The 14,001-nt window shown below is 46.1% G+C and overlaps 1 protein-coding gene across 6 annotated transcripts in view; it reads right to left on the bottom strand.

Moving 5' to 3' along the window:
• PCNX1 (pecanex 1) overlaps positions 1 to 14,001 on the bottom strand; it is a 171,345-nt gene that overhangs the window by 15,170 nt on the left and 142,174 nt on the right. For all 6 annotated transcript variants that reach the window (XM_063947281.1, XM_063947284.1, XM_063947285.1 and 3 more), the window contains 3 exons: positions 6,836 to 7,066; positions 4,659 to 4,759; positions 519 to 669 (listed from right to left, as the gene is read on the bottom strand). In XM_063947281.1, coding sequence (XP_063803351.1) covers positions 519 to 669; positions 4,659 to 4,759; positions 6,836 to 7,066 — 483 coding nt within the window. The remainder of the gene's footprint in view (positions 1 to 518; positions 670 to 4,658; positions 4,760 to 6,835; positions 7,067 to 14,001) is intronic.

Genomic DNA, 14,001 nt, shown 5'->3' on the forward strand with positions numbered 1-14,001 from the left:
GTAAAAAGGGATATGCAAGAAAATACATTATGCACAGTATAAAGTCAACAAATCATCAATACAACCAGTTGCAGATTCTACCTAGGGGCTGCAGTAAAATCTGGCACCTGCAGGGACCGCCTAGCAGTGGCCTCTCATAGGATCACGCCCTGCCAATCACAGCCAGTCTTGGGAGGAACAGTTTTCTTCCCCTGGGACTGCCAGTCCACCTGTGATAGAGAGAATGCTTCCCATGGGAAAGCCACTCTCCTGCTATAACACCAGCCCAATCTGGCTTCTACGGGCTGCAGCTGATGCAGTCCATAGAAACCAGCCTGATCTGCATTTCTGGTCATAAGCCTCGCCCCTGTCAGACTTGAGCCCCACATCTCAGTGACATCAGCTATCAATCACCAGTAGGCAGGGAGGAGAGGAAGACTGCAGCCCCTCTGGCCAGACAGGTAACGAGCCGGCCGTACTTACAACCAGTTATTCTTTCATACCTCAATATCATGAACATGATATACTGTTATTCATACCTGGTGAAGTTTAAGTGACATGCGGATCCCAGGGACTACCACCTTTCTAAGCAATTCCATATCTGCAAATATCCATTCGTCACGAATAGAGGAAATGCGGAAATCTCCCTTGAACAAGGCATGCAGACCATACAGGAAAGACTCCAAGTTACTGAAAAGAAGAAGACGAATGTAGATAAAAAAGACAAAATGGTATAGTTTGTGCAGGCTTTTCAGTTTAATGTAACAATTTCTGTAGCTAATATCTCATTTAAAAAAAAAAAAAAGTTTACTGTATCCAATTCCAGACATTTACATCAATTTCTTTTTCCTTAGATTAGAAAAGATCTTGTGTTTTACAGAAATAGAGAAGGGGGGGAAAAAAAATAAAAAATTGCTTGGCTCTTCTTAAAAGTCACATTCTGAACACTATTCTCTTACCACAGAGCCACGCTCACCCAATAATAGACTGGAACCTTCCAACTGCTTGGGAATTAGCAACAATTGTTATTTTAATATTGGAAAGTAGTTCTAAACGAATATCTAATTTGGGTGATGAATAAATGAAATTATATCTAAATCAAAAATAATCCCAATTGGCCTCATTAATACGCAGAGTGCCTTCAAGTTCCATACATAAGGTAAGATTCCGGAGGTGGACGCCATTATCACCCTTTACATGGCGCCACAAGGGTTCTGCAGTGCCTAACAGTACATAAACAAATGCGCAAGACAAGAAAACAGCGTCTTACAGTACAAGACATAGCATGACAAGTATATTGTATATACACATTGCTGCATAAGTGGTAATAACATGCAAATAAGCAGCAGAGTGGCAGAACCTGAGAGTTAGGTGCCATCGTAGGGCGTACGGAGTAGATGATAGTCTACGTAAGAGAAGGAAAAGCACATGAGGGGAGAGGGCCCTGCTCGTGAGAGCTTACGTTCTGAAGGAATATTCATACAGCCGCTGTGTCTTTGTACAACCATGCTGCGGCTTCTGGGGCACTGTGAGTGACATTGCAGAGAAGGTACACATCTTCTGGACAGTAACGCATACGAGAAGGCGCTCGACTGCTGGCCTGCTGCCAGTGTGTTGTAGACTCCACTCAGTCACATGGTACAGAGTGCGCTGTGATGCTTCCTCAGGTGTGAGGAGGGTGTCTGCAGCAGTGGAAGATAAAGCTTCCTGGTTGGTCACGCTGTGCGCTTGCTCCAGCTCCTCCTAGGTGACTGCAGCAGCAGTGCCAGGGAGGATGGGACAGAGAAGGGTTGGCTCGGGCAGTATTGCACATCATGATATCTGCTGTGCGCCCTTGAATAGTATGGCGCATGAGCAGTGGGGGGTGTAGTAGCCTGTGCTTTATTTATTTTTTTACTTCGTAATGCGTAATCCCACCGTACTGTTGCCTGTTAACCCAAGAAGGGTGCACTATTCATACCCTGGCTGACGTGAAGACACTGGAGGAGACAAACGGTGGGCGGCACATGGGTCAGACGGTAAAGGCAGCGGGAATGAACAGGGGGAGGAGCAGAAGTTCTCCAAGCCAGTTAGGGAGCTGTGTGAGCAGGATACCGGAGCACAGTTGTGCCAGCATGGACCGGCAGTGTGTGCCACCAAACGGTCCAACAGAAAACCGTCTCTCTCTCGAGTTCCTGTAATTAGTGCAGCAGAAGTGGTGCGGACTGACCAATTTTTTTTTACACTGCAATTTAGATTTCAGTTTGCACACCCCAACCAAATCTGATCTCTCTGCACTTGTTACATCTGCCACACCTGAAGTGCAACATGGTTTTGCCCAATTGCTAACTTTTTTGGTTTGCTAACAACTCTGAATAACCCCCTATACTGGCTGTTTGCGCGAACAGCATATGTATCGTGAGCCTGTCAGCGGGTGTATACACCTGATATATATGTGAACGACGTAATTCACAGACATATAGCATTGGCTATTGGAGCATCAGGCTGTGTGTACAGGTGGAAGGCGCGTAAACTTGCTACAGGGGCTGACGTCACAATCATTTAGACTTTCCCTTTCTACATCAGTTTTGTCAGTTATTTTACATGACTGGACCAGTGCAGAGAAATGGAACCTGACAGTCTAGCAAAAAAGGTTGATTATAAAACAGTCTCCGTAGATGTGGAGACCTTTGCAATACCTGAACTGACGTACTCAGCCCAAGGTGGTTCATCTGTGGGGATCGCATGACAAGCCTGAGGGTTCTCACCGACCTGGGTTTTGAACCAATTTTTTTTTAGGTTTTCGGGACACTTAAGGAATATTCTCCTCACCCAGCACCTTAGGGCAATTTACTAGCTCAGCTATGGATATTCCTAATGTCATTGGGCAAGCAGGATTAGCAAGGATTGGCGCTATCAACTGTAAAACACAGCAAACCGACTGTGGCATCACAAATTGGGCAAAGGGCATCCACCTAAAGCTGGACATACACTATACAATTATCTGGCAGATCATCTGCCAGATCTGGCTGGTTGGAATGAAAATCTGGTAATGGATGAGAGCAAATGACAATCCACCATTTGCTCCCAGACACTGGAAAATGGACAATACCTGTTGTTCAGACAATATGGTTAAATCCGTGACTTAACCAAACTTCTTCATGCACTTTGGCCATTTGCAGTAAAGTCCCACAACCTTGCAATGAGGCCCGTGAACAGTTATTTCTAACAGAACATTGCATTTTGCCGGCGTGTGCACACTGCGCTATGTAAGCTTGCTTGTGTAAACTCGCATCTAACTGAATTGACCCCCACTAATGCGGTACACTGGACAAGCCATACGTAGCTAAACACATGGCCTGAAATGGACTCTGGTAAACAGAACAGAAAAATAAATACATTTTTATATGTATATATATATATATATATATATATATATATATATAATTTTTTATTTATTTATTTATTTAATATATGTGCACCACTATAACACTATGCTCATTCAGTAAGCGTCTGCCTGATTCCATAACTACAGTATGTGGTTCCTAGAAAAGCACCAGACTGTGTTGACCACATTAGAGTAAGCAAAGTACATGAAATCAAGATGCATCTCTTTAACGCACACATACAGATCCCTCAGTATACAGTGTATCTTTCTTAACATATGTGCGCTGGTCTTTTATACATCCTACTAGAAAGAATGAACCACTATCAAATCAAAATACCACAGAACATGAAAAAAACCCAATGACAGGAAAACAAATAAAGCACTATTACTTCCCTTGATTAAGAGACATAGGAATCATTTCTGAGGTTCTGTTAGCTTAATGCGAGCTTTCCTATGAGGGGATAAGCGTGCTAAACAGGAGTTTGAAGTTCACAAACATGCAGTCAAAACGGGCAAATCCTGCACTTATGCACTGGAACCCCAATACTAGCCTGGAGGCTATATCCTGCCTGTATGGGTATAGATCATAAAGCGGCATACCCTCACCGCGTACACTGTGGTCTATACTCCCCTCCCAGCACTAGGGGGCAGATGTATTAAGCCTGGAGAAGCGATAAAGCATCAGCCAGTCAGATCCTGTCATTTTTTCAAACCCAACCTGTAACTTGACAGACAGGATCTGGTTGGCTGGTTATCACCGTCCACTTTATCACTTCTCCAGGCTTAATACATCTGCCCGTTAGTGTGCAAAGCTGCTGGACAGCGACACAGTTGTCACTTGCAGTGCAACAGTAGTATAAAAACTAAAATAAAAAAATGAGGAAATATTTTATTCAAAACTGGTGCTGCCTAGTCAGCACACTAGATAAACGCACCCTAAAAAACAAACAAAACGCTCTTGCTTCTGACTAGGGCAGGCATGTCCAAACTGCGGCCCTCCAGCTGTTGTGAAACTACATATCCCAGCATGCCCTGACACAGTTTTGCTGTCAGAGAATGCAAAAGCTGTGTCAGGGCATGCTGGGATGTGTAGTTTCTCAACAGTTGGAGGGCCGCAGTTTGGACATGCCTGGACTGGGGGATGTAGAAGATGAAGTGCTCTGACTGGTTACTGACCTGGAACCCTCTATTGATATTTAGAAACCAGTGCCGTACAGTAAAATAGAATTGTAAATTGGAATGCAAAATATCTACTTACAGCACAATATGTAGGCAACCATGGTTGAAGTCAACACTGCAAAATGCAACTTACCTGGACATGTGATGGGAAGCTGTGCCGAGGGCTCTTCTCCCCAGTATACAAAGTCCATAACAAAGTGTCACCAAGGCAGAATCCTTATCTGCTTCGAGGGGCTAAATAATAAAGCAGCAAATTTCCATTATTTACACAGTATGTAGTGTCCTAATGGTAGTTACACAAAATCGTAATGATTTGAGAACTGCCTTATCCTCATACTGGAAACAACTACTTAGAAGCTGCACCCTATATTCGGGAATATTAGGAAACTGCCCTGACTGTATAAGCCACTAGTGACGTGACTGCAAGCTGCAAAGCATGCTGGGAGCAAGATGCAGATCAGACTGTTGCCTGCCCTTTAGACAGGGTAAACAGGCCAGCACTATTTTCCATAGGAAAGCACTACTGGGTTACACACAAAGGGGTAAATTTACGATCATTCGTGTTAGAGATTGCATTCATGACTGTAAAATGCATCTTGGTAATCTACTAAACACAAAATACGGAAGAGTTTGCTCAAATAAAACACACAGTCGAATAGACGTACGAATAAATAAATCGGGCAAACTCAATAGGACTTTCTATAGGCACCACTACAACCCAGAAATGTACCAATATTAGTTTCTGCAAACACAACCGTGAATCGGCACAAAATGCATCTTTCAAATAGAAGTGCTCTTGAGCAGTGTGTTCTGAGAAACCTCTCTGATCCATGAGATCTGTGCAGTTCTTCTCTGGGCAAAAGTGTTTGAAATAAAAAACAAAATAACTGTGTGGTTTCCCCCCTCCTAAGCATAACCGGTGTTCTGCGGTAAGCCACAAGATTAATTGAGATCAAGATTGTGGCTGACCTCCATTAACCTTGTGGTTTACCGCAGACCGCCGGTTCCCACCACAGACTTCAATGGGGATTTTTCCTCATTGAAGCATATGGGTTCCTCTTGAGTGACAGCTCAGGAGCGCTTAGCCAATCAGGAAAGCGCTACTACGTGGCACTCTCCAACTGACTGGTGGGTACCCAAGTGACAGATGTCACGTGGATGCCCACCATTTGGGAAAGAGAATCCGTGTGTATACATGGATTCTATATGTCTGCTGGACCGGGTATTTCATTATTTTATTGACTTCTGGGATGCCTGGATGGAAAGAAGAGGACCGATCTACACTGGAATTAGGTATTTTATTTATTTTTGTTTTTTTACAGACAACCTATGGATTTCTACGGGACAATGGGATCGAAACGCTACGAGGGACGGTAGGTATGCGTGTATGTTAGTGCGCAAGCATTTTTTTAAATTAAAGTTGTACTATATAAAAGTGTGTGTGTACTATCTTTATTGTAACATTTGTTTTACTAGTGGAACCAATTGGCCCCTTTAATGCCCTGCGTGCTGGTACTTGTGGTTCTCCAAGTACCAGCACGCTGAAGCTTGCTGGGACCTGTAGTTCCACAAGTAAAACAATATTAAATCTTACTTTTACACAAAGAAATGAACTAGTCACCCACAGCCTAGGGGTGGTGAGCATAGCCTCGGGCTTCAGACCTAGGGTGCTTGGAGGGGGTGGATCCCCACTTCCTCAGAGAACACAGGCTACGAGGGCAGGGGGGGAGCTATGTCTGCAGGGACAAATATAAAAATGTGCCCCGGTTGTGGCATTATCTCCTTGCATAGTGGAGCCCGGTGCTGGTTTTAAAAATACAGAGGACCTCTACATTATTTCCCCCCAAAATTTTTGGAACATGGGCCAGTCAAAGAGCCCGGTGATGGTTCTTTAAATACAGAGGAAATATTGAGTGAGGCACTCCTGTATTTTTAGAGCCAGGACCCGGTGCTTGTTATACTTATGAGGAGGGGCCCCAAGCAGTATTATTTTTAACTCTTTATTATACTGTTACACAAAGAAGCCCTGCTCAGATCAGTCAGATCCAAGCGGACTTCATGTACGCCAGTGTTTGGCTGCCAACAAAGATGGCAGCCAAACACGAATGCATGCACCATCGGTAAACACGAATCCAGCAACCATGGGTGCTTAGTAAATTACTGGGAATTGAAAAAACAAACAAAAATAAAAATCATGCCAGAGTACGTTCGTAACCAGCAGAGTTTAAACGCGGCCATAACACGAATCTTAGTAACTTTGCCCCTGAATCGGTCTGTCAATTCTGTGTGAGAAACATACTGTATTCTCACCTTCTCTCTCCTGGAGGAACAGTACTTGATCCAGTTTAGGTAGCTCGCACAGAAGCTCTCTCGTGAAATGCCAGCCAAGCGGAGGTCGTAGTCTTCATCGATGTTCGGATTGAATGTAGGGTCCACATCCACATAACAGTGATCAAAACATGGTCTGAGGCCTTCCTGCATAGTCTCGTTAGCCAACCACTCCTCCAGTTTGGCAGACGTGGTCACATAGTAGATAATGCCCTAAGCACAAAGATGTGGAGAGCAAGAGAATGAACACATTCATTTACGCACGTCTCTTCATCACTGTAACTTAACCCTTTCCACCCCAGAGGATCACCCTCATGTGCGTTCTCCTTTCCAATTGTAAATTAGGGAAAAGTTTTTAGAATATGGTTCTGATTAGCAAAATATATTTTCAATACATCTGTTTACTATGGTGAAGCATAAACTGTGACACGCTTATCTTTCAGGTCTGCCTCATTCCAGAGAGCTTCAACTTGTAATATGTCACCATATACTTTTACTTTGCCAATGAGAGTCTATCAGATACAGACATTACCAGCAAAAGCAAGTGCTCACTTACTCAGAGCGCACGCTTGTAGACGAGCCATTCCTTGTACGTCAAAACGTGCAAACAGAGTGTGTGTACACACACACATAGACAGGTGCTGCTTTCATGGGGTCAGAGTATCAGAAGTGTAGTGGGGAAGTGGCGGGTGTTACTGGGCGGTGGCTAGCGATTCACATAGACCTGGTTGCTCAGTATTACTGGAGTGGTGCGTGCGTCTGCAAGCAGCTGCCTTCATAGGAGGCAAAAAAGTCAGAAGCAGAAATGGCACCTGCCATAGAGCTGGAGCAAGATTAAAAAGGTTAGACCAATGGTGGGGGTGGTACGGGCGCACCAGCTGGTAACACAGCCCGCACGGGCGCACCAGCCGGTAACAGCCCGCACGGGCGCAAAGAGTGGGCATCTCAGACCCTGAATATTCAGCCACATAAATGTACACAAGGTAAGGAGTTTGTAGTGACATTTGCATAAAGTTGCAGATGGGTGAACGCCAATAGACACTGCTGTGTGCACACGACTCAGGCTCTATGGTGTGAACCCTCTGTGGTAAAGGCATGACAGTGCCCTATTAGTTATCTGCATAGGAGCGACACATTAACGCTCTGTCATTCTCAGAGCCTGACTGGGAAGCAACAGCTGGAGCACAGTAAGAACCAACGAGGTCTGTTACCTGTGTGAGGGCAGAATACACAGCACGACCACTTACAAATGAACCCAGATTTGGTTTCTGCACACAATATACCAGCACAGTAGGTGCTAAACTAGGACAAAGCATCAACATATTTGCTTGTAGTTGGGTAACCCCATTTACGTAACAGAAAAAATAAGAATTTACTTACCGATAATTCTATTTCTCGGAGTCCGTAGTGGATGCTGGGGTTCCTGAAAGGACCATGGGGAATAGCGGCTCCGCAGGAGACAGGGCACAAAAAGTAAAACTTTAGGATCAGGTGGTGTGCACTGGCTCCTCCCCCTATGACCCCCCTCCAAGCCTCAGTTAGGTACTGTGCCCGGACGAGCGTACACAATAAGGAAGGATTTATGAATCCCGGGTAAGACTCATACCAGCCACACCAATCACACTGTACAACCTGTGATCTGAACCCAGTTAACAGTATGATAACAGCGGAGCCTCTGAAAAGATGGCTCACAACAATAATAACCCGATTTTTGTAACTATGTACAAGTAATGCAGATAATCCGCACTTGGGATGGGCGCCCAGCATCCACTACGGACTCCGAGAAATAGAATTATCGGTAAGTAAATTCTTATTTTCTCTATCGTCCTAGTGGATGCTGGGGTTCCTGAAAGGACCATGGGGATTATACCAAAGCTCCCAAACGGGCGGGAGAGTGCGGATGACTCTGCAGCACCGAATGAGAGAACTCCAGGTCCTCCTTAGCCAGGGTATCAAATTTGTAGGATTTTACAAACGTGTTTGCCCCTGACTAAATAGCCGCTCGGCAAAGTTGTAAAGCCGAGACCCCTCGGGCAGCCGCCCAAGATGAGCCCACCTTCCTTGTGGAATGGGCATTTACATATTTTGGCTGTGGCAGGCCTGCCACAGAATGTGCAAGCTGAATTGTATTACACATCCAACTAGCAAAAGTCTGCTTAAAAGCAAGAGCACCCAGTTTGTTGGGTGCATACAGGATAACAGCAAGTCAGTTTTCCTGACTCCAGCCGTCCTGGAACCTATATTTTCAGGGCCCTGACCACATCTAGCAACTTGGAGTCCTCCAAGTCCCTAGTAGGCGCAAGACACCACAATAAGCTGGTTCAGGTGAAACACTGACACCACCTTAGGGAGAGAACTGGGGACGAGTCCGCAGCTCTGCCCTGTCCGAATGGACAAACAGATATGGGCTTTTTTGAGAAAAAACCCACCAATTTGACACTCGCCTGGTCCAGGCCAGGTCCAAGAGCATGTTCACTTTTCATGTGAGATGCTTCAAATCCACAGATTTGACTGGTTTTAAACCAATGTGTTTTGAGGAATCCCAGAACTACGTTGAGATCCCACAGTGCCACTGGAGGCACAAAAGGGGGTTGTATATGCAATACTCCCTTGACAAACTTCTGGACTTCAGGAACTGAAGCCAATTCTTTCTGGAAGAAAAATCGACAGGGCCGAAATTTGAACCTTAATGGACCCCAATTTGAGGCCCATAGACACTCCTGTTTGCAAGAAATGCAGGAATCGACCGAGTTGAAATTTCTTCGTGGGGCCTTCCTGGCCTCACACCACGCAACATATTTTCGCCACATGTGGTGATAATGTTGTGCGGTCACCTCCTTTCTGGCTTTGACCAGGGTAGGAATGACCTCTTCCTGAATGCCTTTTCCCTTAGGATCCGGCGTTCCACCGCCATGCCGTCAAACGCAGCTGCGGTAAGTCTTGGAACAGACATGGTACTTGCTGAAACAAGTCCCTTCTTAGCGGCAGAGGCCATAAGTCCTCTGTGAGCATCTCTTGAAGTTCCGGGTACCAAGTCCTTCTTGGCCAATCCGGAGCCATGAGTATAGTTCTTACTCCTCTACGTCTTATAATTCTCAGTACCTTAGGTATGAAAAGCAGAGGATGGAACACATACACCGACTGGTACACCCACGGTGTTACCAGAACGTCCACAGCTATTGCCTGAGGGTCTCTTAACCTGGCGCAATACCTGTCCCGTTTTTTGTTCAGACGGGACGCCATCATGTCCACCTTTGGTAATTCCCAACGGTTTACAATTATGTGGAAAACTTCCCCATGAAGTTCCCACTCTGCCGGGTGGAGGTCGTGCCTACTGAGGAAGTCTGCTTCCCAGTTTCCATTCCCGGAATGAAACACTGCTGACAGTGCTATCACATGATTTTCCGCCCAGCGAAAAGTCCTTGCAGTTTTTGCCACTGCCCTCCTGCTTCTTGTGCCGCCCTGTCTATTTACGTGGGCGACTGCCGTGATGTTTTATCCCACTGGATCAATACCGGCTGACCTTGAAGCAGAGGTCTTGCTAAGCTTAGAGCATTATAAATTTACCCTTAGCTATATTTATGTGGAGAAAAATCTCCAGACTTGATCACACTCCCTGGAAATTTTTTCCTTGTGTGACTGCTCCCCAGCCTCTCGGGCTGGCCTCCGTGGTCACCAACATCCAAAACTGAATGCCGAATCTGCGGCCCTCTAGAAGATGAGCACTCTGTAACCACCACAGGAGAGACACCCTTGTCCTTGGATATAGGGTTATCCGCTGATGCATCTGAAGATGCGATCCGGACCATTTGTCCAGCAGATCCCACTGAAAAGTTCTTGCATGAAATCTGCCGACTGGAATTGCTTCGAAGGAAGTCACCATTTTTTTACCATGGCCCTTGTGCAATGATGCACTGATTTTAGGAGGTTCCTGACTAGCTCGGATAACTCCCTGGCTTTCTCTTCCGGGAGAAACACCTTTTTCTGGACTGTGTCCAGAATCATCCCTAAGCACAGGAGACTTGTTGTCGGGATCAGCTGCGATTTTGGAATATTTAGAATCCACCCCTGCTGTTGTAACAGTATCCGAGATAGTGCTACTCCGACCTCCAACTGTTCCCTGGACTTTGCCCTTATCAGGAGATCGTCCAAGTAAGGGATAATTAAGACGCCTTTTCTTCGAAGAAGAACCATCATTTCGGCCATTACCTTGGTAAAGACCCGGGGTGCCGTAGACAATCCAAACGGCAGCGTCTGAAACTGATAGTGACAGTTCTGTACCACGAACCTGAGGTACCCTTAGTGATAAGGGCAAATTTGGGACATGGAGGTAAGCATCCCTGATGTCTCGGGACACCAGATAGTCCCCTTCTTCCCGGTTCGTTATCACTGCTCTGAGTGACTCCATCTTGATTTGAACCTTTGTAAGTGTTCAAATTTTTTTAGATTTAGAATAGGTCTCACCTAGCCTTCTGGCTTCAGTACCACAATATAGTGTGGAATAATACCCCTTTTCTTGTTGTAGGAGGGGTAATTTAATTATCACCTGCTGGGAATACAGCTCGTGAATTTTTTCCCATACTGCCTCCTTGTCGGAGGGAGACCTTGGTAAAGCAGCCTTCAGGAGCCTGCGCAGGGGAAACGTCTCGACATTCCAAACTGTACCCCTGGGATACTACTTGTAGGATCCAGGGGTCCTGTACGGTCTCAGCGTCATGCTGAGAGCTTGTCAGAAGCGGTGGAACGCTTCTGTTCCTGGGAATGGGCTGCCTGCTGCAGTCTTCTTCCCTTTCCTCTATCCCTGGGCAGATATGACTCTTATAGGGACGAAAGGACTGAAGCTGAAAAGACGGTGTCTTTTTCTGCAGAGATGTGACTTAGGGTAAAAACGGTGGATTTTCCAGCAGTTGCCGTGGCCACCAGGTCCGATGGACCGACCCCAAATAACTCCTCTTCCTTTATACGGCAATACACCTTTGTGCCGTTTGGAATCTGCATCACCTGACCACTGTCGTGTCCATAAACATCTTCTGGCAGATATGGACATCGCACTTACTCTTGATGCCAGAGTGCAAATATCCCTCTGTGCATCTCGCATATATAGAAATACATCCTTTAAATGCTCTATAGTCAATAAAATACTGTCCCTGTCAAGGGTATCAATATTTTTAGTCAGGGAATCCGACCAAGCCACCCCAGCTCTGCACATCCAGGCTGAGGCGATCGCTGGTCGCAGTATAACACCAGTATGTGTGTATATACTTTTTATGATATTTTTCCAGCCTCCTGTCAGCTGGCTCCTTGAGGACGGCCCTATCTATAGACGGTACCGCCACTTGTTCTGATAAGCGTGTGAGCGCCTTATCCACCCTAAGGAGTGTTTCCCAACGCGCCCTAACTTCTGGCGGGAAAGGGTATACCGCCCATATTTTCTATCGGGGGGAACCCACGCATCATCACACACTTCATTTAATTTATCTGATTCAGGAAAAACTACGGTAGTTTTTTCACATCCCACATAATACCCTCTTTTGTGGTACTTGTAGTATCAGAAATATGTAACACCTCCTTCATTGCCCTTAACGTGTGGCCCTAATAAGGAATACGTTTGTTTATTCACCGTCGACACTGGATTCAGTGTCCCTGTCTGTGTCTGTGTCGACCGACTAAAGTAAACGGGCGTTTTAAAACCCCTGACGGTGTTTTTGAGACGTCTGGACCGGTACTAATTGTTTGTCGGCCGTCTCATGTCGTCAACCGACCTTGGCGCGTGTTGACATTATCACGTAATTCCCTAAATAAGCCATCCATTCCGGTGTCGACTCCCTAGAGAGTGACATCACCATTACAGGCAATTGCTCCGCCTCCTCACCAACATCGTCCTCATACATGTCGACACACACGTACCGACACACAGCACACACACAGGGAATGCTCTGATAGAGGACAGGACCTACTAGCCCTTTGGAGAGACAGAGGGAGAGTTTGCCAGCACACACCAAAAACGCTATAATTATATAGGGACAACCTTATATAAGTGTTTTCCCTTATAGCATCTTTTTTATATATTTCTTACGCCAAATTAGTGCCCCCCCTCTCTGTTTTAACCCTGTTTCTGTAGTGCAGTGCAGGGGAGAGCCTGGGAGCCTTCCCTCCAGCCTTTCTGTGAGGGAAAATGGCGCTGTGTGCTGAGGAGATAGGCCCCGCCCCTTTTTCGGCGGCCTCGTCTCCCGCTCTTAACGGATTCTGGCAGGGGTTAAATATCTCCATATAGCCCCCGGAGGCTATATGTGAGGTATTTTTAGCCAAAAAAGGTTTTCATTTGCCTCCCAGGGCACCCCCCTCCCAGCGCCCTGCACCCTCAGTGACTGCCGTGTGAAGTGTGCTGAGAGGAAAATGGCGCACAGCTGCAGTGCTGTGCGCTACCTTAAGAAGACTGAGGAGTCTTCTGCCGCCGATTCTGGACCTCTTCTCGTTTCAGCATCTGCAAGGGGGCCGGCGGCGAGGCTCCGGTGACCATCCAGGCTGTACCTGTGATCGTCCCTCTGGAGCTAATGTCCAGTAGCCAAGAAGCCAATCCATCCTGCACGCAGGTGAGTTCACTTCTTCTCCCCTAAGTCCCTCGTTGCAGTGATCCTGTTGCCAGCAGGACTCACTGTAAAATAAATAACCTAAGCTAAACTTTTCTAAGCAGCTCTTTAGGAGAGCCACCTAGATTGCACCCTTCTCGGCCGGGCACAAAAATCTAACTGAGGCTTGGAGGGGGGTCATAGGGGGAGGAGCCAGTGCACACCACCTGATCCTAAAGTTTTACTTTTTGTGCCCTGTCTCCTGCGGAGCCGCTATTCCCCATGGTCCTTTCAGGAACCCCAGCATCCACTAGGACGATAGAGAAAAAGGAAGGATCTAATTATCTAATTTGATGCTTTATAAATGTTTTCAGTTTTGTAAACGTATTTACAGCCAACAATATAACACAACTGTCTAATCATTACTGGTCACAGACTGTTGTCCTCCTATATTTACCCATGAACCTTTGCCTGTCAAAGATGCTTACCCTACAAGAGCAGCGTAACAAGATGACCGTGTGCCCTGTGCCAGCAGCACGGGAAGTGCAGCTCTGCAGCAGCGATACTGGCAGCATACTG

The sequence above is a fragment of the Pseudophryne corroboree genome, chromosome 12, assembly GCF_028390025.1.
Source record: "Pseudophryne corroboree isolate aPseCor3 chromosome 12, aPseCor3.hap2, whole genome shotgun sequence".
NCBI classification, from domain to species: domain Eukaryota; kingdom Metazoa; phylum Chordata; class Amphibia; order Anura; family Myobatrachidae; genus Pseudophryne; species Pseudophryne corroboree.